Below are 26721 nucleotides of genomic sequence, written 5' to 3'. Positions count from 1 at the left end.
TCAGGGACAAACTCTGAATGGGGATCCCACCACCTGGAACCAGGGGCGCATTCTCTCCCCAGTGAAAGAGGATGGAGGGAAATTGAAAATTGGGGCCTCATTACCAGCATCAAAAAATTTCACCTGTCCCTGATCACAGTCCAGATAAACCCTGATCCTGCTAGGGACCTGGCTCAAGGTCAGGGGAGTCTCAGGGGAGGTGAGCACTTGGTACCGATCCACCCAGCGCTCCAAAGCCCAGATTCCCCCCTCAGGGTTACGGCTGATCCTTCCCTTCCTGCTCACAGACTCTCTGGCCACACCCACAGCCCAGAATTCCCCATCCCCCACCTCCACCTCCCAGTAATGTCTCCCCGTGGTGAATCCCTCACAGCCCAGAACGCAGCGATAAGTGTCAAATCTCTCAGGGTTGTTGGGCAGATCCTGCTTTCTGTCTCCCCATCTCACACTTTTCTGATCCTCAGACAGGATGAGATGGGGATGAGCCGAGTCTGGATCCAGAGTCACTTTCACTGTGGACAGAAAGAGAATCAGCATTAGAAGCAGAGCTCAGCCCTGGGGGAGGGTTTGATTGTGTCAGTGACAGAATCTGCCCCAGCTGGAGACTTAAGCAGGGAATCTCCTTCCTCCAGGATTTATCCAGCTTTGAATGGGTGATCTCAGCAAACTGCAAGATAGAGTCAATCTCCAGGCAAGAGCCAGAGCCAGATTTTCTGAGCCAAGCCTGAGACTCAGAATGTTTCCCATCCAGCTCTCCCCATGAAGGGGACTAGAGACCCTGGAATCACATGGAAGCCTCAGGAGATTTCCACTCACATCATTCACATGGTCACAACTAACTTTCCCTCAGATGCCCTCCTTCCCTCTCTTAATTTTAAAATCTTAGTGCTTGGATGTCTCTTGTTGATGACAGCATGTTGCCTGCCCCATCTTGCCACATATCTAAGATCTGTAAATAATGACAAGATTCTATATATCCCTAATTAAAATTCTGTAGCTAGTCATCAGGGCCAGATAAAGAAAATTACCAGTCCAGATTTCATTTTTAAAATTGGGATTTTGATTTACAAACAGGAGCTTCTACAAGATAAGGGAAGTAGTGTTGGAGAGAGGAGAAAGGGGGTTTGGTATAAATGAATTAATGGAGGAGAAAGTGGATACAATGATTAAAAACAGCAGAAAGCTGGGATTTGATGGAAAGAAGAGAAAGGGGAGAAGAGGAAAAAAAGCAGAAGTTGAACTTTGAGTGACTCCTTGGAGGCCTGGTCACCACCTGACACTAGGGCTGGATCCTAAGAAACAATAACTGCTCAGTCACTCAGAGCAGGGATCGTTTCCAGAATTATGAGATCAAAGTGTAAGGAGAATGTATTGCAATAGTTCATTTCTCTCCTTCCTTTGACCCTCAGGATCCTCTTGTCTCTGACAAGGGAAAATATTATATTATATTTTCTCCTTATTTGTTGTACAGTAAAAGGGAGCAGGATCTCCCATTGATTAAATATGAGTTGTAATTACCTGAGTCACTAAGGGATCTTCTCCACTCTGAAAGCAAACATATAGATGAGGGTGAGAACTATACCAGACAAATTCAATATCAATAGGATTCATTATCACAGAAAAGGCTGCATTAGAGAGAGAAACAAAACAAAAAATACCCTTACCTAGCTCTCTGTGAAGTTTACCTAAATAATAAAAAGAAAGAAAAGGACATTCTGTAAAAGTTTCTTTTGAGTGAAATTAACTGCTGTCTCCCCCCCCCCCCCCGCCATTATTTATCATTTAGATCTGTCTACTGTGTACTGTTTAGCCTCAATACAATCCTTGGGATTGAACTCAGGATAAGCGACTTGCACTGGTGTGACATTGCTGAAAGCTACATTATGGGTCTGACCTGGTGCAGCTCTGTAAGGAAAGGCAGAAGGCAGCCCAGAAGTCTCTCATTGACCATTATTCCAGCCTTGAGCTGGATGAAAGATCACAAGTATAACTCATAAGCATTGCCTACATGCCAGGGCTGTGGGCACTCAGTGCACATAATCCTGACCCCAGTGGCCACATCCCCATTTCAATCCTGGGCTCAGCCCGTCTCAGAAGTTGTTTACATGGAGCTGGCATGGAGCCATTTCTGCCATGGGCATCAAGTGCACAATCCCTATGGGCACCCACTCTATGCTGCCTTACTGAAGACACATGTACAGTATTGGCATCCCACCCATTACCGACATAACAAGTTATGCAATTAGTATTGCTTATGATTTTCAAGTTGACAATGTCACATTCATTCAAAAATCTTTCATACCATAACATTGGTTCTACCAGGAGAAAAATGGAACTTACTGATAGTGTCAAGATGTTTCCCTAAAAAAGAACACATAAATAAAATGTAAACCATTCATTAATATTGTAATAATCTTTAATATACTAGAATTAAATGTGTCAAACTCCATAAGGCAAGGATTTTCATAGGACCCAAGAGTACTTAACAGCCCAAAGCACATTGAATTTCAATGGGAGTTGGGAACCTAACTCCCTCAGGCTCCGTTGAAAATCTAATTAAACTGGTGCAAACTTAGTGTTAGGCTTATTTTAAGATGAGTAGGAACAGGTTTAAGCTAACCTGAAATAAACTCCTCTTATACTGATGTGTCCACACAGGAGTTTGCATTGGTTTAAAAAACTCAATTTAAATTCAGACCTTAATCTCGTGTAAATTTCTCATATAGACAGATTTTAACGGTCTTTTCTAAGGAGAAAATCTCATTCTGATTACACTGCATTTTTCACATTAGAGCTTTACCTCTTAATTTGAACAGAAAAAGAGTAATGCTGAGGAATACCAACAAAGTCACCAGGATCACACTCAAAGCCACAATCCACAGAGAGACTCTTGGAAAAAAGGAATCTGAAACACAAAGCCCACATTAGTTTGGAAACGTTAAACCAACAGCATGCTTTTATTCTACAACAATGCATCACATCAGGATTTGTATGAGATATGTACACAAAAAATTGCTCCCTGGAATATAAAAACAGGCAGAAACCAATTTTAAAAACAGGTTCTGCTCACAGCCTTTTGATAGTATTGGATGGTGTATTAAAAACTATCTAAAGTTCTACCAGCCTCTCCCCATCTCCCTCTTCCCCCGTATATATATATGTGGGGCTGGTCACATCAGCTGTTATTAAGGTTGTTCGAGCCATCCAATTATAGGGCCTTATTTTCAGTTGCTTGTTACTTTGCCAAACTTTAGCCATATGGGCAGAAAATTTCCATGCTGGGTGTCTGCCTCAGGCTGAACTTTTTTAAACATTTAAGCCAAATGGTTCAACTGTTTCTGAGAATGGGATTAGGGAATAATACATTGTTCGGACATTAAAAAAAACAAAAAGTCTGATGACCTTTTTTATGAGAAGCTTTACTGCCCCAGGCTTTTGAGCAGAGACTTGATATTTACAGGGGTGACCTTTGTATCAGCAATGTGCCTTTTTCCTGTAAAAACCCACTGAAAAATTGGTTGTTATAAGCCTTTGAAAAAGTCCAGCTTGTACATAGGATTTTGTTATTATGGCAACCCCTTTCCCTGTGTGAAGTTTGCTAAAGGGTGAGAAATCAAACTTCATATTAAATCTTGGACAATGTAGTGAGAGACGCACTCGAATGACTGTTCACGGGGCTCCAGACTTTCTTGGACCTGCCTTGCTTCTGACCCTCCATGAGGAGAGAAACAGTCACAAATTTCCTCTATGTTCAAAGATCACAGCACAGCACATCTCCCTCTCCATATTCAGTGGGTCAAGAAGTCTAGTCCTTGATCCATCAGTCCACTAGGCGGAAGAAAGTCCAACCAATCAGTAGGGCTCTCAATATACCTTAACACTGCCCAGTGGTGACTGAGAAAAAAAAATCTAATGTGGCTTTAAATATATATAAATATATATATAAAAACGTTAGTGTCACTACAGGGCACTTCCATGCATTAACATGTTTGAATTTCTTTTAAAGTTAACCTTAAGCCTAAATTTCCTGGGTTTAAAATGTTTTTTTCTGGGGTAACAACAATATCCCCTGAATGTACTTTACCATAAACTATGCTCTCAACCTTAACTTTATCTTAAATGTAGTTTTTTGTGAGAGAATATTTTAACTTTTGAATTATTTAGCAATCTGATTTTTTTCCTGTTGGGTATGAGAGTGTGTGGTTTTGGTGGTAACTGACCTGACATATAAAAAGTTATTAATTCCTTTTCTTCATTCAGGTTGGTGTTCCTTATAGAACAAGATAAATTCTGGTTCGAATTTTCTGTTATAATGATAGAATTTTTTATTTCAAAGAGCCCACGTTCATCTTTGGATTTTGTTTCAGTTGAAGATAAATGCTGCCCACTGAGATCTCTCCACACCACATCGGGCTCTGGATACCATCCGGCCGACTGGCACACCACTCGGATCCCTCCATCTTGGTGACCCTCAACAGAGATGTGAGGTACAGAGCCTGAAGCTTGAGTAAAATGAATCAGTGTTAAATGAGATAAGTATAGAGCCTAGAGCATAAAAGTTTATATTTTCAGTAAAATGATTGAATACATCTTTATTGCTGATATTCATGGAAACTGGAAACTTGACTCCAATGGAACTTAAGCACTTATTAAGCATTCGCTTAAGTGTGTTGAGTCCTGGGGCCTCAGAGATGGAAAGGAAGGCCTTACAGAATGCTGGAGTGTGTGATCTGGTGATATCATAGAATATCAGGGTTGGAAGGGACCTCAGGAGGTCATCTAGTCCAACCCCCATGAAAGGGGTAAGAAATGCAAGAGATTTTATCCTTGATTTCTAATTTTACAATGTTGTAGGTATTTTTGTTATACTTATTATCTCCTGGTGGTCAATGTGAGAATAGCTATTTACTATTAGAAGCCCCAAGGCTGTACTGAATATGCTCCAGGGAGTTGTGGGGGGGTGTGAAGACGTTTTTCAAGATGGAAGCTGCTTAGCTGTCAATGTGAATTTGTACCAGAATAAAAAATCCCACCTTCAGTTCTAATCTGTTTTGGGTCTCCATGTCCCCTAAAAGTAGGACAAGAAGTAATAGGCTTAATCTGCAGCAAGGGAGAGTTAGGTTAGATATTAGGAAAATGTTTGTAACTGTAAGGGTAGTTAAACTCTGGAAGAGACTTTCAAGGGATGTTGTGGAATCGCCATCATTGGAGGTTTTTAAGACCAGGCTGGATAAACACTGTCAGGGATGGTCTAGGTTTACTTGGTCCTGTGTCAACCTAAAGGGCTGGACTTGATGACTTCTCGAGAACCCTTCCAGCCCTATATTCTATGCTTCTGTATACTACATTGGCAATGAGGATATACTGAAAACAGCACCCAGAAATTTCTACACTCTGAAAAAAGGTTACTCACTCTGTGCAGTAACTGAAGTTCTTTGAGATGTGTATCCCCGTGGGTGCTCCACTTGTACTTGCGGCAGCACCCATTGTGCCTGGGATCAGAGATCTTCATCAGCAGTGCGTCGGACAGCACATGTGCACCACCCCTCACGCTGTGAGCAGGAAGTATATATAGCACTGTGCAGTCTGACTGCCTCTAGTTCCCTCTCTGTCACAGAGCATATGTTTGTTTGGCTCCAAAGCAGGGGGGAGGAGGGTGAGTAATGGAGAACCCATAAGGACATATATCTTGAAGAACCTCAGTTACTGCACAGGATGAGTAACCTTCTCTTCTTCTTCGAGTGATGTCCCTACTGGTGTTCCACTTGTAGGTGAATAGAAAGCAGTGCCCCTAATTGGAAGGCTAGGGCTTCAGATTTACTATCGATGATAGGACAGCATGTTCTAGGAGAGTGTCCCCCGAAGCATCATTCATAATAGCGTAGTGACAGGCAAAAGTGTCTGTTGATGCTCATGTAGCTGCTTTGCAAATTTCAATAATGGGGACATTATTGAGAAAGGCTATCAAGATGGATAATGAGCATGTGGAATTTTCTCTGAATGAGATAGACAACCTCCTATCATTGAGCTTGTAAGATAAATGTATGTACTGCAAGATCTATTTTGAAAGGCTTTGTTTAAATATGGCAGTGCCTCTGGATCTTTCAGTGGTGGAGAGGAATAACCATGGTGATTTCCGGAAAGATTAGTCCTGTCCAGGTAAAAGGGTAATGCTTGTCTCACATCTAGGATGTGTAGAGCTGCCTCCAGCTGGTTACTGTGAGGCTTTGGGAAGAAGCAAGGAAGGTGTATTGGTTGGTGAAGATGGAAAGATATTGGGACCTTAGGTAGAAATCTTGGATGTAGACGTAGTGTAACTTTGTCCTTATAAAACAATGTGTTTGGTGGATATTCCATAAGGGCCGAGATTTCGCCAACTCGTCAGGCCATTTTCATTGATAGATGCACATAAGAACAGTGTGCCATCAATTCAAATGGGTGTTTAGTCAGAGAATGTAGGATGAGGCCACAGTCCCAGGCAAGGGTCGGGTGTCACATAGGAGGATAAAGCTGTTGGATACCCTTCAGAAAACATTTCATGAGCAGATGCGCAGAGACGGAATCACCACCTATGGCGTAGTGAAAAGTAATGATTGCTGTCATGTGTACCTGTATAGAGCTAGTGGATAATCCTGACTGTTTAAGGTATCATGTAGTCCAGGATAAGTGGTAGCGGAGCATATGCTGTGTCAATTTGGTGGGAGCTGCACCAGCAGTGAAATCTAGTCCATTTGTGAACGTGAGTGCATCTGGTCATGTCATGCCTGCTATTCAAAAGTATCTGTTTGATTGCATCCAAACAGGTTATTTCCAAATCCTGGAACCACGGAGGAGCTAGTCTTTGAGGTGGAGCAGCTTTGGATTGGGATGGAGGATGCATCCTGTGTCCTGTGAAAGGAGCCATGGTGTTAGATGGAGAGAGATCGGTCAGCATACCATCATGTGGAGGATGTAAATATACCAGACCTAACATGGCCAATTTGGAGCTATTAGTATGACATGGTTCAGTCCCCCTGTATCTTGCAAAGTGCTCAGAAGAGGAGGGGAAATGGAGGGACGGTATAAAAGAGTGGTGCATCTCATGTTATGAAGAACATATCTCCCAGTGATCTGTGTCCCAGTTCCACTCTGGAACAGAATTGAGGGCAGCAGGGGTTGCGCTGAGTGGCAAAGAAATCTATGGTGGGGTGGCCCCAGTGGTTGAAGATGGGCTGAAGTGCTTGCATATCAAGTTCCCACTCTTGACTGTGAGTTAACCTCCTGATCAGTGCATCTGCAGTGGTGTTTTGGTGTCCAGGTAGTTATACTGCTGAAATGGAGATGTTGTTCTGGATACACCAGTTCCACAGTTTGAGTGCCTCCGAGCATAAAGAGTGGGACCTTGCTCCACCTTCCCTGTTGATATAATACACGCTAATGAGATTCTGTCATCACTCTGATGGTATGATGTTTGAGGAAATGTCGACAGGCATTGCATACTGCCTGTAGTTCTGGGAAATTGATGTGTAGGGTGGATTCTCTTAACAACCATCTGTCCTGCACTGTATGATCATGGAGATGCACTCCCCAAACGATTAGGGAAGCATCCGTTGTTAGGATCATAGTCGGTGGTGATTGGAGGAAAGGAACTCCAACACAGATGTTGTTGGATTGTGTCCACCACAGCAATGAGTCCTTGATTTGCAACGGCATGGATAATAAATTTGGGAAGGCTGTGTTTGTGGGGAAGATATACTGTACGGAGCCATGCCTGAAGACATCGCATGTGGAGTCTTGCATGCCTGACCATGAACGTGGCCATTGCCACGTAGCCTAGAAATTGGAGACATGTTCTGGCAGAGATCTGGGGGCAAACCCATGCATTGGATACCAGATCTGCTATAGCCAAGAATCTCTGAGGTAGTAAGAAGTCTCTGGCTTGTATGGCATCCAACTGTGTGCCAATGAATTCCAGGATGGGTCACCAGCTGCCAGATTTCTTCTGGATCAGGAAACAGTGGGAGTAGAAACCCTGTCCTGTGTGCTTGAAAGGGACTGTTTTTATGGCTCCCAGTTGCAGAAGATTTATTTCTCCCTAGAGAATGGAATTGTGAGAGGGGTCCCTGAAGAGGGACGAGGCAGGGAGTGGCAGGGAGGGATAGATAGGAAGGGGGTGTGTAACAGGGTGCTGGCCAGGAGGTCCTGAGCCAGGCCCCTGTTACCCAACTCTAATTAAGAAGCATTAATTGGGGAAGGCTGAATATGCCATGCCTAATTGCTAGAAGGGAAGCACCTGCGGTCCTCATTAGCTGGGGGCTATATAGGTCTGGCAGGAAGGAAGTGAAGGGGGCGGGGGAAGAGAAAGGAAGGGGAGGAGCCAAAGGCTGTGCATCTCTGCTGGCTGGAGAAGCTAGCTGTCCCCTGAGTTGCTGGTTTGGAGCAGACTGTAAATAGAAGGCGGTGGGAGCTGACACTGCAAATAAAAGGCACTGGTGACTGCACTCAGAAGAAGTCTCTGGCTGATTTGTTGCGAGGGAAAGTGAACGCCTTGTTACACGGTGGAATATCCTTCCTTGATTATTTCTAGGGCCCACTTGTCTGAGGTGATGAGTCTCCAAGATGGGAAAACCAGAGCTAATTGTTTGCCAAACTGTTGGAACATTGAAGATGGTGGGAATGACTGGAAAAGGGGAAGGCTTCTTGGGGCCTCGACCATACCTTCAAAATTGCTTCTTCGGTGGGGGTGTGAGAGAGGTAGCTCCTTGAGGAGTGGGCTGTCCACATTTAGTAGGAGGCTTTGGTCTTAATTTCAGTAACTCTTTCTACTGTATACTTGGATCCCATTATTGTAAAGTTTTCTCGAAGTACATTCTTCGATCTCTTCTGGAGGATGACGTGGACGGCACTCTCAGCAAGTTTGCAGATGACACTAAACTGGGAGGAGTGGTAGATATGCTGGAGGGTAGGGATAGGATACAGAGGGACCTAGACAAATTAGAGGACTGGGCCAAAAGAAACCTGATGAGGTTCAACAAGGACAAGTGCAGAGTCCTGCACTTAGGACAGAAGAATCCCATTCACTGTTACAGACTAGGGACCGAATGGCTCGGAAGCAGTTCTGCAGAAAAGGACCTAGGGGTTAGAGTGGACGAGAAGCTGGATATGAGTCAACAGTGTGCCCTTGTTGCCAAGAAGGCTAACGGCATTTTGGGCTGTATAAGTAGGGGCATTGCCAGCAGATCGAGGGACATGATCATTCCCCTCTATTCGACATTGGTGAGGCCTCATCTGGAGTACTGTGTCCAGTTTTGGGCCCCACACTACAAGAAGGATGTGGAAAAATTGGAAAGAGTCCAGCGGAGGGCAACAAAAATGATTAGGGGGCTGGAGCACATGACTTATGAAGAGAGGCTGAGGGAACTGGGATTGTTTAGTCTGCAGAAGAGAAGAATGAGGGGGGATTTGATAGCTGCATTCAACTACCTGAAAGGGGGTTCCAAAGAGGATGGATCTAGACTGTTCTCAGTGGTGGCAGATGACAGAACAAGGAGTAATGGTCTCAAGTTGCAGTGGGGGAGGTTTTGGTTGGATATTAGGAAAAGCTTTTTCACTAGGACGGTGGTGAAGCACTGGAATGGGTTACCTGGGGAGGTGGTGGAATCTCCTTCCTTAGAGGTTTTTAAGGTCAGGCTTGACAGAGCCCTGGCTGGGATGATTTAGTTGGGAATTGGTCCTGCTTTGAACAGGGGGTTGGACTAGATGACCTCCTGAGGTCCCTTCCAACCCTGATATTCTATGATTCAGTACTGGGTGTCATAGTGCCATTGAGGAGTGTCCTGCTGTATTCAGGATTGTGATGGGGGGGAAGGGGAGGGGGAGAGGGGGGGTTACTACTTCCCTGAGCATCTCTTTGGCACTGGTGTGTAAATTCCGAGAGATCAGAATGTAGCTCATAAGTCTTTAAGGGAGTGCAGAGAATTGTCTGTGTGCTCCGAGAATAGTTTCTGGCCCTCAAAAGGTATGTCATCTACTGTGGTTTGTACATCCCTAGGAAAACCCGAGAGGTGGAGCCATAATGCACACCTCATGAGCACAGCTGTCACAATGGACCATGCAGTGGTATCTGCAGAGTCCAATGAGGCTTGTAAGGCTGTATGAGCTAGGAGGTGCCCTTCTGATATCAGGGTCTGGAACTGCTCGCTCTTGGCCTCCAGTAGGTCCTGGCAGAGTTCCTCCAATTTGGAGTAGTTTAAGAAGCTATACTTAGACATAAGGACTCTGTAGTTTAAGATTCTAAATTGGAGCATGGCTGATGAATATGCTTTGCATCCAAATAATTCTAGGCATTCCCAATCTCTGTCTGGATGGCTAGAATGAGATTGGTATTGACAGCCTTTCTCTTGCACCACATTGACTACCAAAGAATTTGGGGTGGAGTGCGAGAATAGAATTTCCGTATCCTTCGCTGGAACATAATATTTCTTGGTGCATTTGCAGGTCAGAGGGATAGATGCTGGGATCTGCCACAGCATCTTCGTGAGCCAAGAAGAGCCTCGTTGATCGGTAGGGTGATCTTGGAGGAAGTTGATGTGTAGAGGATATCCAGTAGTTTATGTTACTGGTCCTTGGCTTCCTGCAACGAGATCTGTAGGGAGTCTGCCATCCTGTGGAATAAATTTTGAAAATTCCTGAAGTCATCAACAGATATAGGGGGTGGAGGCATGATAGCCTCATCAGATGAGGAGGAGGAAAAATGTAGTGTTGGTGGAGTCTCCTCCTCCTGTTCCTCATCTTGTTCTTCCTAATCTGTTGGTACTGGCAGGGTTAGACTTCCGGAGTGTGAGAGACCGATGGAGAAGGGAGAGCTGTAGGTCTCTGGCTTTGCTGTTTGAGAGGATTCCTGAACTCTGCCTTGTACATGGCTCAAGGGTTCGAATATGGCCAGTTTGGAGGGAGTGGCGCATGTGGCTGCATCCACGGTGCTCCCTGCCAAGACTGAGGACCAGATGTAGACTTGATAGTGAGGATGAGCAGGTGTAATTTGTCTGGTAGATAAGGGAGTGATGGAGCCCTCGTCTTCTTACTGGAGAAGGGAGGTGGCAACCTCAGCGGAGAGAGGGAGGAGTGTCATGAGTCTGGAGGGGAGGGTAGAAGTAGGGGGAGATCATGTTGAAGGAGCGAAGACTCAAGGAGTGTCAGACATCAGCAGGTCTTTAGAGTATCTAAAGTCTTATGGAGCAGAAAAAAGAAGAATCTGTGCCAATGTAAGACACGATGCCAAAGAAAGACAGTATGCTTCTGAGGTGTCAATAGATAGCACCAGAGACTTGACCAGTGCCAATGATTTTGATGGTGCTGCAGGCTAGAAGGTGGTACTAGATGGCACTGGGTGCCTATGACTTCATCAGTGTGGGAAAGGGTGCCAGTATTGTAGCTCTTGAAGTTGGCCTGTCTCATTCCCCAGAGCTGGGAAATGGTGCCAAGGGCTGTAGGTCTGCCCACTTAGAGTCTTTAGACTATTTATTTGTGTTGGTACTGGAGGTATGTGGACAGACCCTGGAGCTGTGTCCCCTGTCAGATGAGGCTGAGGCAACACACCTCAGAGGGGATGGTGTTCTGGTGTGCAGTGCCGCAGAACGTGTGGCGGGAGCCTGTTTCTTTTCATCTGAGCAAGAAAGGGATGACTTTCTCTTCACAGGACGTGGGGAGTGAGGATCAGCAGATGACTTGGCAGAGCGTGGGGGAAGAGCTCCAGGGAAGCTTCAGGCCCGGATCCGATGCCAGTCACAGCGATTTCTCCATGAGAAGTTTTAATCTGATGTCTCAATTCTTTCTGGCTCTGGCCCTCAGGTCAAGGCAGTGGGAATGCTTTTGAGAGATGTGTCCCTCTCCCAGACTGTGGATGCATTGCAGGTAGCTGTCCATTACTGGGAAGGCAGCCCTGCAAGAAACCCATCTCTTAAACCTGGGGGATCCGGGTGTAAGGGTGATGGAAAAAGGTCAGGAAGGGCGGGAAGCGGGGAAAACAGAAATCTAAGCTACGAGAGAACTGTAGAGGTAAAGCTAAACAAAACTAAAAGAAAAAACTTATTTTTTTTTTAAAGAGAAGAAATGAGAAGAAGAAGAAGAAGAAGAAATTACTAACTACACTACACTTACAGGTAAGGCGCTATCCAGCAGAGGAATAGCAGAAGCAGGAGAATATCTGCTGCGGATTCTCTCCCATACCAAAGGCTGCATATGGAAAAGTGATAGAATAACACATAGCAGGAGGAATGGATTCAGTACTCCAAATCAGGCTGTCTCAGCACTTCATCATAAATTATACAGAGGATGATAACAAGAAGTGCCATTTATTAAACATTTGTGGAGCAAAAACCTACAGTTTGGTGGCATCAGAAAAGCCCAGTGCCAAATCTTTTGATGAGCTGCTTAAAGTTGTCATGCACCATTATAACCACATGCCATCAGAGATTATGCAGCATTTTAAATTTAATAATTTCTCCTGACAGCCTGGAACATATGAGGCAGTTTTTGTCGCAGATCTGTGTGGCTTATCAGAGAACTGTGGTTTTGGAGATACATTAAATGCCATGCTGCAGAATAGACTTTTCACTGGTTTCAATGATGAAAGAATTCAGAGAGGTCTGTTGGCAGAGTACGCCTTAGCTTTTAAGTAAGTTTTGGAAATAGCACAAGGTGTGGAAGTAGCTGCACAGCATGCTTTGGATTTCCAGGGAAGCACTAAGAAGCACTTAGACTGTCAAAGAGTTGCAGGCACCATGCACAAATTGTGCAGCATTCCATACAAAGCAAATTAATCTTTAAGTAAACAGAGGTACCTTCTTAAGAACACACAAAGTTGGTTTAGATGTGGGGGAAAACATGACCATATCTCCTGCCCATACAAGGATAGGGAGTGTTGTGTTTGCCAGAAGTGAGGTCATCTTGCAGAAGTGTACCATAAAAAATGGACACATGCAAGGGAAAATGTGAGTCAGAAGAAAGAGGTTCACCCTATTCTAGAGGAGGAAGAAGAGTCAGAAGCTGAGGACTTGATATACACCATGTTTAATGTTACCAGCAACCCCCCAAAGGGAGAAACCACTGTGAGTGGATGTTACAATAAATGGACAAAGAATAACCACAGAGATTGATACAGGAACTTCTCTGTCTATAATCAGTGAGGTTACTTTTCACCAGTTGTGGCTAAAGGACTATATATCACAGTTGGGAGCAGCAAAGGTGGTATGTCCATATAGAGGAGAACAAGTTCCAGTCAATATGGAGGGGGGATATCAGAAGCTATACTTACCGTTATATACAAGGTCATGGTCAACTATGTGGCCAGGTTAGATATGTATCAGCTCCCCAGAACAGAACTATCTTATCTGGAGGAAAAGTTTTCACAAAAATCGATTTAAATAATGTCTCCAAATTCCTCTGGACAATAAGTCTAAATCCTATGTAATGATCAATACTTCCAAAGGGTTGTTTTGTTACAATCACGTCCCACTTGGAGTGACAGCAGCCTTGGGTATTTTCAAAGGGGCGATGGACAATTTATTCCAAGGCATGCCACATATCTGTGTGTACTTTGATGACATGCTTATTACAAGAGACTCTTGAGTAAGAACACTTACAAAACTTGAACCAGATATTACAAAATTGACTGACACAGGTATGCACCTTAAGAGGAAGAAGTGTATTTTTTCAGGCTGCTGAAATCATTTATCTGGGACACCAAATTGAAGCAACTGGCATATATTCAGTAGAGGAGAAAGTACAGGCCATTTCCAAGGCATCACCATCAGAGTCAGTGTCTGAACTTAAATCCTTTCTAGGCCTTCTAAATGATTATGGTAAATTTTTATCCAACTTGACATCTGTATTGGCTCCATTATACAAACCGAATGGGAAGAAATTCCAGTGGTGTCAAAAACAAAATAAAAGCAAAAGCAAGGAAATTACTAAAGTTATCAAACCTTTTAGTTCATTATTGTAGTCAGAAAGAACTAGCATTAGCGGTGACACATCACCATATGGGGTGGGTGCAGTACTAGCCCACCAAATGCCAGACAGATCTGTGTATCCCATCAGTTAGGCACCAAGGGCAGTAGCTCCAGCAGAAAAAGAGTTACTCCCAACTGGAATGAGAAGGGATAGCCATGGTTTTTGGGGTAAAGAAGTTCCACTCTTATCTATATGGCAGGCATTTTGTTATACACTCATACCATTCACCTTTTCAAGGTCTGTATGGTGAGAGCAAACTGTACCCCGATGGCATCTGCCAGAATTCAGAGACGGACTCTCTTATCAACTTATGAATATGAGTTTGATTATAAACCTGGGAAGACATTGGGTAATGTGGATGCTCTGAGTAGACATCCTTTACCGAATAGCCCGGCCAAAGTACCTCAGCCTACAGAAACCATCCTGCTGATTGCACCACTGTCCACTTCTCTAACTGATGCAGCACAGATAAGAGAAAGAGGGAGGGACCCACTATTGTCTCAAGTCCAGAGAATGGTTACAAACGGCTGTTCGGAGAGGGTAGGCACAGAGCTCCAACCTTATCATGCCCAAAATGAGTTTTTTAAGTGTCCAGGATGGGTGCTTGTTATTAGGGCCCTGAATAATCATACCTCCAGTAAGTAGACCAGAGATGCTAACGTTGTTACATGAAGGGCTTCCTGGCATGGCATGCATGAAGGGGCTCACACGCAGTCATGTGTGGTGGCCAGGAATGGATCAGGAGGGCAAGATTGCTGTGCAATAGTGTGGGGTTTGTCAATCCAGCCTCCATGCTCCATCGAAAGTAACTTGGCACCCAAGGAGGTGGCCTCAGCAACCCTGGGCAAGGTTTCCTGTAGATTGTGCTAGTCCATGTATGGGAAAATATTATTTAATAATAATTGATGCCCATTCCAAATGGATTGAGGGTCACGTAATGCTCTCCTCTACAGCCAAGGCTATAGCTGATAAACTTTGATTTACCTTTTCCATCTTTGGATTGTCTGAGGTAGTGGGGACTGACAATGGTACCCAGTTCACTAATGCTGTATTTCAATAATTTATTTAAAAAAACAAACAAACAGCATCAAACACATTAGAACTGCACTATGTCACTCTTCTTCAAATGGCCTAGCAAAGCAGGCGGTGCACAATCATAAGTGAGGGAGTGAAGATGGCATATGGTAGCATAGAAGCCAGACTGGTCAGGCTCCTTTTCCAGGATTGCACGACACCACAAGCCACAAATGGAAAGTCACCTGCAGAACTCTTCATGGGAAGGAAACTGAGAACTCATCTCAACTCTCTACACCCTGATAAAGCTGCTAAGGTGAGGGAAAAGCAGGCAGCACAAAATTTACATACAAGCATCACCAAGAACATTAGGTGTAGGTAATGCAGCATATGCTCTTAATTTTCGCAATGGCCCTCACTGGTTATCAGGTCGCATCGTAGCACAGGTGGGATAATTTTCTTGGGTGACTGAGTTACCAGATGGGAAGCACAGCTGTAGCCATCACAATCAGGTTTGTCTGCAGTATCATGAGGAATTTCCTGTAGAGAATTCTCATTCAGATTTTGAGGTAGCAGGAGTTACTAAATCATTAGACTTGTCCAATTGCAACATCCAGAGACAGTGAGATTGCTGAGGACCCTGTACCAACCACTACAGAAAACTTGAAAATTACATCCGCAGAAACAATTGTATTATCAGAAAGCCCTTCTGCACCTGCTACTCATCAAGGAGCACAGGTGTTTCCACTGCGCCATTCCAGAAGATCTCCCAAACCTAGAGACAGACTAGACCTATAGTAGTAAGGCAACTGTGCTAGAGAGGGCAGAATAATCCCTTGTAATTGTGTGACAGTGAGGACAGTCTATCCCAACCTCTGAGTTAGGATGTTTTGTTTTGTTGTTACAATGTTAATGTTTTAAGTTTATTATTATTAATAATTACAAGTGGGAGATGTGTAACATTGTAGGTATTTTTTATGCTTATTGCCATCTGGTGGCAAATGTGAGACTTGCTCTTTATTGTTAGAAGCCCTAAGGCTGTACTGAGCATGCTCCAAAGGTGTCAAGAAGTTTTTCAGGATGGAGGCTGCTTGGTTGTCTATATGAACTGTATATATAACTATAACTATAGTTATATAACTATATAACTATATATAACTATAACTATATAACCCCTGCCCCATGCTTCGGAGGAAGGCGAAAAAGGCGAAAAACCTTTTTCGCCTTCCTCCGAAGCATGGGGCAGGGGTCGCTTGCTAATGGAGTGGGGGGATCGGCTAATGTGGCCTGCATCTTGCAGGAGGTCAGACTAGATGATCATATTGGTCCCTTCTGATCTATGATTCTATGATTCTATGATTCTAACTGTAGCAGAATAAAAAGATCCCTTTCAGTTTTAATCTGATTTGGGTCTCCATATACTACAGACTTTTGTGCTTTAAGGGTTTAGTATTCAGAGAGTCATAGACTTTAAGGCCAGAATGGACCACTGTGATCATCTAGTCCGGTCTCTGTATCATTCAGGTCATAGACTTCCATGAATTAATTGCTTTTTCAAGTCCAAAAGCTATGATTCAACTGGAGCATTTTTTTAAATCACAGCTATTAGAGTTGGTGCAGGGTATCTTGATGCAAGTTTAACAGTCACTAAACAAAGTTTTTGTTTGTTTTATATGCAACTGGGGAGAGCAAATGTGCTCTTTTCACTACTATCCAAGCCAATATCAATTGCAGGTCAACTGATACCTACAGCAGAGTGGCATGCGTTGGGAGCAAAGTCATATTTAGGCCTGTCAGAAGCCTGCTGTGGATTTTAAGAGTTTGTTCAGATAACATTTAACAACTTAAGCAAACTGAATAGGTGTAGAGATTGCAGAGTACTCATGTTTGTGAGGGAAAAAAAAGATTAACTAAAAAGCAAAAAAAGAGAAGAGTTTGAACTAACATTAAACCTGTACTGACAGGGGAGGAGAGTTAACATGAAAATGGGAGACTAATACATACTAATACAGAGAGAGAGAGGCTAGGGTACTCCCATGGAAGGTGGAAAACCCGGGGTCCAGTCCCCCTGCTCCAATGGCTACACTCAGGACAGAGGCATATGACTGCATCTGCCTGCAAGGAAAAACCTCGGAAGGGGTTTAAATTGCCATAAAATTCACTTTCCCCAATCAGCTTAACAGAAATAGGGTCAGTATTATGATATTTTATCTTGCATAATATAGTAGTTAGTTTTAGGCTAGATGCTTTAGATAAGCTATAAAGATAGTTTGGAGCTAAAAATCCAAAATGGTGGACACACTGATTTCACTGCTCTACAGCCAAAATGTTTCTGAAATAAATGTAGTCAAACTTTACTAATTCTGGGTCACTGAGAATGAAAATGATGCTTAAAATTGTTGATTGGCTCTAGTTTTCAAGTTATGCTATTGGGTCAGTATATACGACCCTTGACTTGGGAATAGTGGAGGATAAGTGAGTTATAAAGGGAAGGGATCTCAATTTAAACCAGAAATGACTAAAATACATCTTTGACTGGATCTATGAATAAATCTATGACTGGGTTTGGACAAACAATGAATGATGCAATCTGAAGCTGGTATTGCGTCATACATGATATGAATTGCATCATGTTATTCCTAGAAGTCACGGATGATGCAATCATAACGAAGCTTACATCACTCTGCTGAACAAATTGCCCTATATCAGCTCTAGAAATCATACAGTGTCGTGCTCTCTTATTTGTCAGTGTTTGATTTTGCAAAGGGACACATTTCTGTTTAGCCAAAGTGAGCAGAGATGCCTCGTACTTGTGTGAACAGTGCAGATAACTTCTGCTATGTTTGTGGTGAAGTGACTTTTGCATCACAAAAGCGCAGTATAACCACTATGGTTAAGAACGCCTATCACCTTTATTTTGGCTGCAAAATTGGAGATCAGGACAAGAGGTGGGCCCCACACATATGCTGCAACACTTGTGCAACAAATCTTCGCCAGTGGTTGAACAGGAAAAGGAAATCTATGCCTTTTGCAGTGCCAATGATTTGGAGAGAGCCAACAGATCATACCAGCAATTGTTACTTCTGCATGGTGCCTCCAGTTGGGAAAGGTGTGTCAAAGAAGAAAAAGTGGACTGTGCATTATCCAAACATTCCATCAGCTATACGCCCAGTACCCCACGGAGAAGGACTGCCGGTTCCTGATGCACCAGAATCATTCTCACTTGAGTCAGATGAGGAAGAGGAAGAGGATGAAACTTCTGGTCCTGAACCATCAATGTCACAGGACCCACATTTTCTCCCATCCTCTTCCTCCTCTGAACCACACCTCATAACACAAGGTGAACTGAATGACCTTGTCAGGGATTTGGAACTACCCAAGAGTAAGGCAGAGCTGTTGGGCTCCAGACTACAGCAGTGGAATCTCCTGGCAGGTGATGTTAGGGTTTCCATGTTCTGTGACCGTCAAAAGGATCTTGTCCCATTCTTCTTCATGGAAGGTGATCTTGTAGCCTGCAACAATATCGATGGTGTGATGGCAGCCCTCAACATCGTTCACGATCCAGATGAGTGGAGACTGTTCATTGATTCATTGAAGATTAGTCTTAAAGCTGTTTTACTGCATAATGGCAAAGTTTTGCCATCAATTCCAGTTGGTCATGCAGTCCATATGAAGGAAACTTATGACAACATGAAACAACTTTTGAGGTGCATAAACTATGACCAACATCAGTGGCAGCTTTGTGGCGATTTGAAGGTTGTTGCTCTCTTGCTTGGTCTGCAGACTGGATACACAAAGTACTGCTGTTTTCTCTGCGAATGGGATAGTCGTGCAAGAGATTCCCACTACATCAAGAAAGATTGGCCACTCCGACAGTCATTGGAGCCTGGGAGGAAAAGTGTTCAGCATCCACCACTTGTTGAATCAAGGAAGATTTTGTTACCACCCTTACACATCAAGCTGGGTCTGATGAAGAACTTTGTCAAGGCCATTGACAAAACACAAGCAGCTTTCAAGTACCTCCGTGGAAAATTTCCAAGGTTAAGTGAAGCTAAGATAAAGGAAGGTGTCTTTGTTGGTCCTCAGATTCGTAAACTTCTTCGAGATGATGTATTTGACCATGCACTGCATGGCAAGGAAAAGATGGCATGGAAAGCCTTCCAGTTAGTGGCAATAAATTTTCTCGGAAACAACAAGGCAGACAACTACAGGTTGTTGGTGGAAAACCTCCTCAAGGCATACAAAAGCCTTGGTTGCAACATGTCACTAAAGATACATTTTTTGCACTCTCATCTAGATTTTTTTCCACCGAACTGCGGAGCAGTGAGCGACGAGCACAGCGAGCGATTTCACCAGGACATTGCAACAATGGAGAAACGCTATCAGGGCAAATGGAGCCCATCAATGCTTGCAGACTATTGCTGGACAGTGACAAGAGATGTTCCATTTAATGAATACAAGAGACAAGCCAAGAAGCGCCAAGTAGACACTGAATAGGACTAAACTATGTACATAATAGTTTTTTGCCTTTTGTTTCATAATAAATTTTAGTTATATAACCCTTTTGCTGATTTTTAAAGTGTTACATAAACAGGACAGGTGAAATATTATCATGTAAAGCAACCATAAACACATGAAAAGACCTAGGTTTACAATTTATGATTAAAACTCTACTATCTACACAATATACATAGACATAAAATGTAAAAACTTAAATATCTTAGAAACAGTAGCCAATCAGTTGTTTTAATTGTCATATTTGAATTCAGCACATCAAAATACATAATAAATAGCACATTTTATCTCTGAAGCAGACGACTTCTCAAAAATTGTAGACCAGTGTTTTCTATTAGAAAACATCAAAGATGGAGGACACAGACTAAACCGACCAATAGCAAGTAAGAAACAAAGGTCAAACAAAGTTCGGGAAGTGTGACTCATTTCACTCCAGAACACCTGCAGGGAGGGGGCAGGAAAGGAGTAGCTATGATGTCAGGGCAGAGCTGATAGAGTGAACAATTGCCACCAAGGCAGGTAGCACACAGCTTGAAAGGTCAACCAATCAGAGGAGGCCAGAAACTGACTATAAGGCTGGTCAGAACTAGACTGGATGTGGGGTATGTGTGTGGTAAGAAGACCAAATAAGCAGCAGCAGCTGATCATCAGTGATAGGACAACAGCAGAAAGAGAATAGAGATAACAGCACAAGAGAACGGACAGAACACTAGGATGGAGATGCTCAGAGGGATTACTGAAGGAGTGTGTGACAGGGCACACTTGATCTGCACTGGATGGGAAGGGGTTAACCCTACATTGTGGGCTGAGGAAGCCACATCCCCTTCACCCTACTGGGCATGCTCCCCTTGTACCAGTGTTAAAGGGAGCAGCTTGACTCAGTTGGGGCTGACTACCATGGAGGAAGGATGTATGCTGCCTGCTCCAGTGGATGCCTGGGGCTGTAGGACCTAGAGATGCTGAAGCCAAGGCAACCCCGGAGGCCATGCAGGGTTTGGAGGAGCTGAAGGAAGGGCAGACCAGAGAACCTAGAGGTAACAGGAATGCCCAGACCACAACAGCAGGGATGATGGCAGGAAGCAGCTCAGGGGAATCCGACAGTGGACCAGTGAGTGAGCCAAAACCTTGAGTCAGTGTGTTTTGGTCAGAGCCTTTCCCTGCTGACTCAGTGGCCCATGCTAGGGCCACTAACAGGGTCCTGGGATTGGGTCTGGCGGAGACGGAGGGCCTGTGCTGGGGGTGCAACTCCTCCCCCTGTGCCTGGCAGTGGCTGCTAGACCTTACTGCCCTGTGGACAGGGGTGAATGTAGTAACTCAGACCACTAGGCCATACTGCCCTGAAAGCAGGGGTGGATTTTCTGACTCTGGCCATTGGGCCTTACTGTTCTGCAAGGAGGGGCAGATTGACACTGGCCCCAAGGCCTTACTACCCAGGTGATGGTGAATTTATGGACTCTGGCCACTAGGCTGTATTGCCCTGCTGATAAGAGTGAGCATATGGACTCGGGCTGGGAGGAACATAGATGTAAGATACATATGCCCCACCCCAATTCCCTAAGAGAGACGGGCACACTCACCCCGCATGGAACGGGTTTTCCCCCAACCCTATCATAGAGTGTAAGTCTGATCTCTTGTCTATTTTAAAAGACTGCTTTTGTGTGTCTGTTAAAGCTGGATGCCTGCCTCTGAGTGTGAGCTACCCCACCCCATTTTGTGACCATCTGATCACTGCTCACACAATGGTAATCTTAACTCAATGTTTCTTTAATGTTATATTGTAATGTTCTCTCATACATATGTATAAAAGTTCTGCCTGTGAATTCAATGTTATACTCTAACAATGTACTAAAAGCTCCATACATATATATGACAGGTGTGTATGTGTTAAGTGGTATATTGTAACTGCACATAGTCTGTCTCTTATTTACTCCATTGTACTATGCCACTTATGCTTTGTTTTATACATCTGCACAGAGTATCTTTTGTATTAAAGGCCATATGCATATGTATGAAAAGTTCAGTGCAATATTGTGTTTCTCTTGCAGTCTGTGTACTCTTGTACCATTTAAATGAATGATCTTTAAGAGTAATTCAGTTGTGCCTTAGCCATCATATCGTAATTTCTGTCTTTTCCTTTCTTGCTTTACGGAACATACTATAGTCACCTAATTTTCTCTCACAAAATAAGACTTTGTTTTTGAAGATTTACTGCTTGCTTGTCTATTCTTGATTTGGAGGACTATATCTGTGTCCTTTCAAGGGTCAGCAAATTTAGCTTGCTTCCCTGGCAATTCCTTTAGGCTGGACCACAACCTTGGTTACCGGTTTAGATACAGTAACTCCTCACTTAAAGTTGTCCCGGAACATCGTTTTGTTGTTACGTTGCTGATCAATTGGGGAACATGCTCATTTAAAGTTGTGCAATGCTCCCTCCTAATGTCATTTGACAGCCGCCTGCTTTGTCCACTGCTTGCAGGAAGAGCAGTCCATTGTAGCTAGCTAGTGGGGGCTTGTAACCAGGGTGGACCAGCAGCCCCCTATCAGCTCCCTGCTCTCCAAGTTCCCTGTGCAGCAACTGCCCAGCAGGCTATCAATTGCCAGCAGTTCAGCTGTCTTTTACACACACACACACACACACACACACACACACACACACACACACACACTGCTCCCGCCCTCTGCCTTGGAGCTGCTCCCAGAGACTCCTGCTTGCTATGCAAGGGGAAGGTGGGGGGGGCTAATGTCAGGGTGTCCCCCTCCCCCCCCCGCTCCTGTACCTGGCTTACCCTTTCTCCATATAGAGCAGGGAGGGAACACAGACCAGAGAGAGACAGAGCTTCGGCCAGCAGCTGGTGTCTCAACTTCCTGATCCACTTAAAAAGACAATGCACTTAAGAGCGGGTCAGCTTACTTAAAAGGGCAGCGTGCATCTCTCTCTCCCACACACAAGATGTCTGTCTGCTGTGCTGTCTCCCCTGCCTCCTGTTTGTGCTGCCTTGATGAGAGGCTACATTAACAATAATGTGTTAACCCTTGAGGGCTCAGCGGAGTGCTAGTAGTTCATCATTTAGCAGCAAGGGATTCCCTGGGAAATATCCCTCCCTCTTCCACCCTCCAACTTCACCACTTTAACCAAGTTTCACAATCATCGTAGCTGTGAACAGTATTAAATTGTTTGTTTAGAATGTATACTGTGTGTATATCTATATAATATATAGGGTGGTTTTTTTTTTTTCTTTGGTCTGGTGGAAAAAAAATTCCCTGGAACCGAACCTAACCTTCCCCTTCTTCCCCCCACCCCTCCCATATGAATTCGTATGGGGAAATTGGATTCTCTTAACAGTTTCGCTTAGTTGCATTTTTCAAGAACGTAATTACAATGTTAAGTGAGGAGTTACAGTACATTGGAAGTTAAGGTTTTAAATTAGAAACATTATTTTCAGGCAGTGCAATTGGCTTAATATAATTGAATTAAAATCTTCCACTAAACATAGGTGCCTAAGTACTTTTGTGGGTCTGGGTCTAAATCTCATCTAAAAAGAGATTAGACACGTTACTAACCTGCTACCTTCAGTTCCAATACAGCTTCTTCATAAAAGACACCATCTTGAACAAAACAGTGGTATTGCCCTTCGTCAGAGGGCCTGATATTAGCAATCTGTAAGGAAACCTTGCCGGCCTGGATGCCATCTTTCAAAAGCGCTGTCCTTCCATGATATTCTGTCATCTGCTGCTCATACCGATCCTCTCCATGCTTATACAGATGCACAAATGAAGTGAAGTCAGATTGGAACCATCTCACCTCCATGTTCTCAGCGCTCATCCTGGGGGACAGGTGACAGGGTAACACAACGTCCTCACCCACCATGGCAGTGACAGGGTGACCAGGTCCAGTCACTGTGAAAGAGGCTGTGAAATGCATCAGGAGACAGAAAAGATGGAATAAATGAGGGACTTCATCAATCGCGCGCTCTCTCTCTCTCTCACTCACACACACACACACACACACACACACTTTAAATTTGTGTCATATTCTGTCCATCTATTGTACTGCTCTGTGATTGAATAGGATGTGTCCTAAATTTAAACATTACTTTTACAACAAGCAATGCATTTGGATAATATGCACATCAATAACTGATATTAGTTTTAATGGAAGCTGAAATGTATTTTGCCATTACCCTTACAAGCAGTTCCGGACAGAATTAACTTGCATAGCATTAGCAACCATTTCAAATAGCTGCTTTCTGTTTGAGATTTTTTTGTTGAATGTTATAAAAATATATAAAACAAGTTAAGAACATTATTAAGGGACCATTCAGGAAAAATAATCTTTCTTCAGGCAGGAAGCTTAAACCTATGTAAATGCTTTATTCAAAGTTAAAATGATATTCTTAATCGGGTCCTGAGTTTGCTAAATAAAGCACTCAAACGTTAAGACCCGGCAGCTTTAATGTTGCTGGTGCTGTTTTATTTCAGTCCACTGGTGTGTATGATATAGTCTTCAATTATATGACCTCAGTGCTAGTCTTCTTCATTCATTGATGCCACTTGAGTAGTCCATGGAGAGGAAGAAAGAGAAGGTGTCCTAGAAACAATCACTTGCCTAACTTGCTGCTCATAGGGAATAGTTTGCACTTGAGCTCTGTGAAGTCAGCTGGTGTATTTGACCTAATACTTCCCCCTTTCCCTCAGTTTTTAATGGGAGACAGGTAGGTAGCAGGAGATTTTCAGTGAAGTCTTCAGTCCTAGAACTCCTTTACCCCTTGGCTCCTATGGAATCTGGACCTCCAGTCCAGCCTGCCTAGATTTTTGAGAAGAAAATGAGTGTGTTGCGGGCGGCTATATTAAGCACCAGGCTGGATGGGATGTGGTGGGTGTGACTCTGGCAGACCAGGTGCCAGTTCTTGCCAAGACTGCAGGAATTAGCTCAGAACTGACAAACTTGTAGCTGGAGACCTGACCAGTTCACCTGTATGTTAGTTTTAATCAAAATAGTTAGTAGTCTTATAAGAATCTATTTAGTGTTTAGACTCCATGAAATGTTTGTACAAAGCTGTAGCTAGGCATTTTAGTACCCAGAGCAAGCAAGCAATCTTTTTGTTTTCTTCCACCATTTTCCCACTCCTGTGCCTTTGCATCCTGAGCAGCTGCCCTGCTTATCCCACCCTAGTTATGACCCTGTGTTTGTAAGTTGCTGCAAGCATTAATCTCACTTGTAATGTCTGTATTCCATGCTATAAGAAAATATCAGTTTTGCATTAAAACTTTGAAAAAGTTTGCTCTGAACTTGTGAACCCAGGCATGGGAATCATTCCCCCCCAATCCATCCATGAGGACTCTCACAATTTAAGTGGGCCATTATAAGACAAAAGCTGGAGAGTTGAAGGAGACTGTCTGACTCCACGGTAAGACTGTTATAGTGACACAGGAGTTCACATTTCTTACTGCCTTGGTGAAATCTAATCATAGAACACACCACCAATTTGGGGTGTCTGCCCTGAGGTGTGAGCCACTCCAGACAGCATAACAACAGGTGAATAGTTATTAATCCTGAAGACCTGGGGAGATATTTTAATGCTTTGTTACTCCTTTTCAACCGCAGTAGCTAGTCAAATTTTGGGGCCCTGGGGATGTTCTTGTTGGACGTAGGCCTGGCCTATACTAGAGAGTTAGGTTGAGGTAAGCTGCCTTGCATCAATCTAACTATGGGAGTGTCTACATTCACATTTCACTCCTGCTGACTTAACAGCCCTGCTACGCCAGCTTAATAACTGCACCTCCAGGACCAGTGTAGAGTCAAGGTCATTAATAGTTAGATCAACACCGTATCAGTGCAGACACTGCATTGCTTACATTGACTGTTACTGGCTTTCAGGAGCCATCCTACAATGCCCCACATTGACAGTACAATTGAGACAAGTGCTCCTGGTGAGAAGGCACACTGCTGACACAAGGAGCAAAGTATAGACACACACAAGCAATGTAATTACCGTGGCAGCTGTATGCTGCAGTAAGTTAGGTTGACTTAATTCTGTAGTGTAGACATGGCCCTAGAAATTGACAGAGCCTGGTATTCTCTGCTGCAATCTTGTTTATTTTCAAGGAATGTACAAAGTCCTGCTTCTCAAAATGTAGGGAGAACCACAAATAAAATGAACCGTTTTGTAGCTTCAAGCCCTAAGCCTCTCTAGCCAACAGACCCAAAGTTCTCTTTCTAGCTTTTCCCAGGGTCACACTATTCTCATAGGGTTCTGCTTGGTTTTCTTGCTTTTATGCCTCCACCTCTCTCTGTTCTCAGTTCTGTGTGTTCTCTCTCTCACCCCCCCTCACCCCCTGCTGGTCACAATACTCAGAGGAACCCTCTCTGCCTGTGTCCTTGCACTCCCTTGCCTCCACTTACAGATGGTTCTAGGCTCTGGGAAGACTCTATTAAGCCTTGTTTTAGGTGTGGCCCTTTTATTGTCTCTAACAACTATCTTAAATGAAGGGTGCATTTACAAATCAGTTTGAATGAGATTTTAACTCAACCCATAAAGTTTCACCCACCGCATAACAATATTTATTTATTTTTACTGGTGTTGATACACGTGGGAATTTGTGCTACTTTTTGTTCAGTTTGTATAAAATAATAAAACAGGTAAATTTAAAAAATCAAAATTAATAAATAAATCCAGCAGAAGTCATGAACATTCCTACCTGATTCCAGCTTGTGAACATAAAACGTAATGAAGAAAATGATAAAATCAAGTAGATAGAAGCTGGCTCTAGAACTGTGGCAGAATGAGAGAAGTTTCATCTCACTGTAACTTGACCTGGGAGAAAAGAAAAAGAAATATTAAATCACAGGCACCAGCTTCCTCATTTGCCTGGGGCTGCTCAACCCCTGCTCCACCCCAGGCTCCACCCCCACTACACCCCTTCCCCCAGGGCACCACCCTCACTCCGCCTCTTCCTGTCCCATTCTGCTCCCTTCCCTGAGCGCACCCCACCCTCACTCTGTCCCCTCCTCCCCAGTGAATCCTGCATGCCACTGAACAGCTGATCTGCGAAGGTCGGGAGGCTCTGGGGGAAGAGGGGAGGAGCTGATCAAAGGGGCTGCTGGTGGGTGCTGAGAACCCACTATTTTTTCCCATGGCTGCACCAGCCCTGGAGCACCCAGGGAGTCGGAGCCTATGTATTGAAGGTCCGTGCCTTTGT

The 26721-nt window shown here is 43.8% G+C and overlaps 1 protein-coding gene across 1 annotated transcript; it reads right to left on the bottom strand.

Moving 5' to 3' along the window:
* On the bottom strand, positions 1–26320 carry LOC120383255 (butyrophilin subfamily 1 member A1-like). The gene is made up of 8 exons (XM_039501142.1): positions 26221–26320; positions 23083–23430; positions 4221–4502; positions 2801–2905; positions 2341–2361; positions 1665–1685; positions 1519–1545; positions 1–512 (listed from the first exon to the last, which is right to left on the bottom strand). Exons 1-8 carry the CDS (start codon positions 26318–26320, stop codon positions 1–3), a joined length of 1416 nt encoding a protein of 471 aa, XP_039357076.1.
* Between the last annotated feature and the right edge of the window lie 401 nt (positions 26321–26721).

Source organism: Mauremys reevesii, linkage group 15 (assembly GCF_016161935.1).
Source record: "Mauremys reevesii isolate NIE-2019 linkage group 15, ASM1616193v1, whole genome shotgun sequence".
In the NCBI taxonomy this organism is placed as follows: Eukaryota; Metazoa; Chordata; order Testudines; family Geoemydidae; genus Mauremys; species Mauremys reevesii.
The sequence above is the reverse complement of the archived record's forward strand: the minus strand, read 5'-3'. Positions and strand labels throughout refer to the sequence as shown.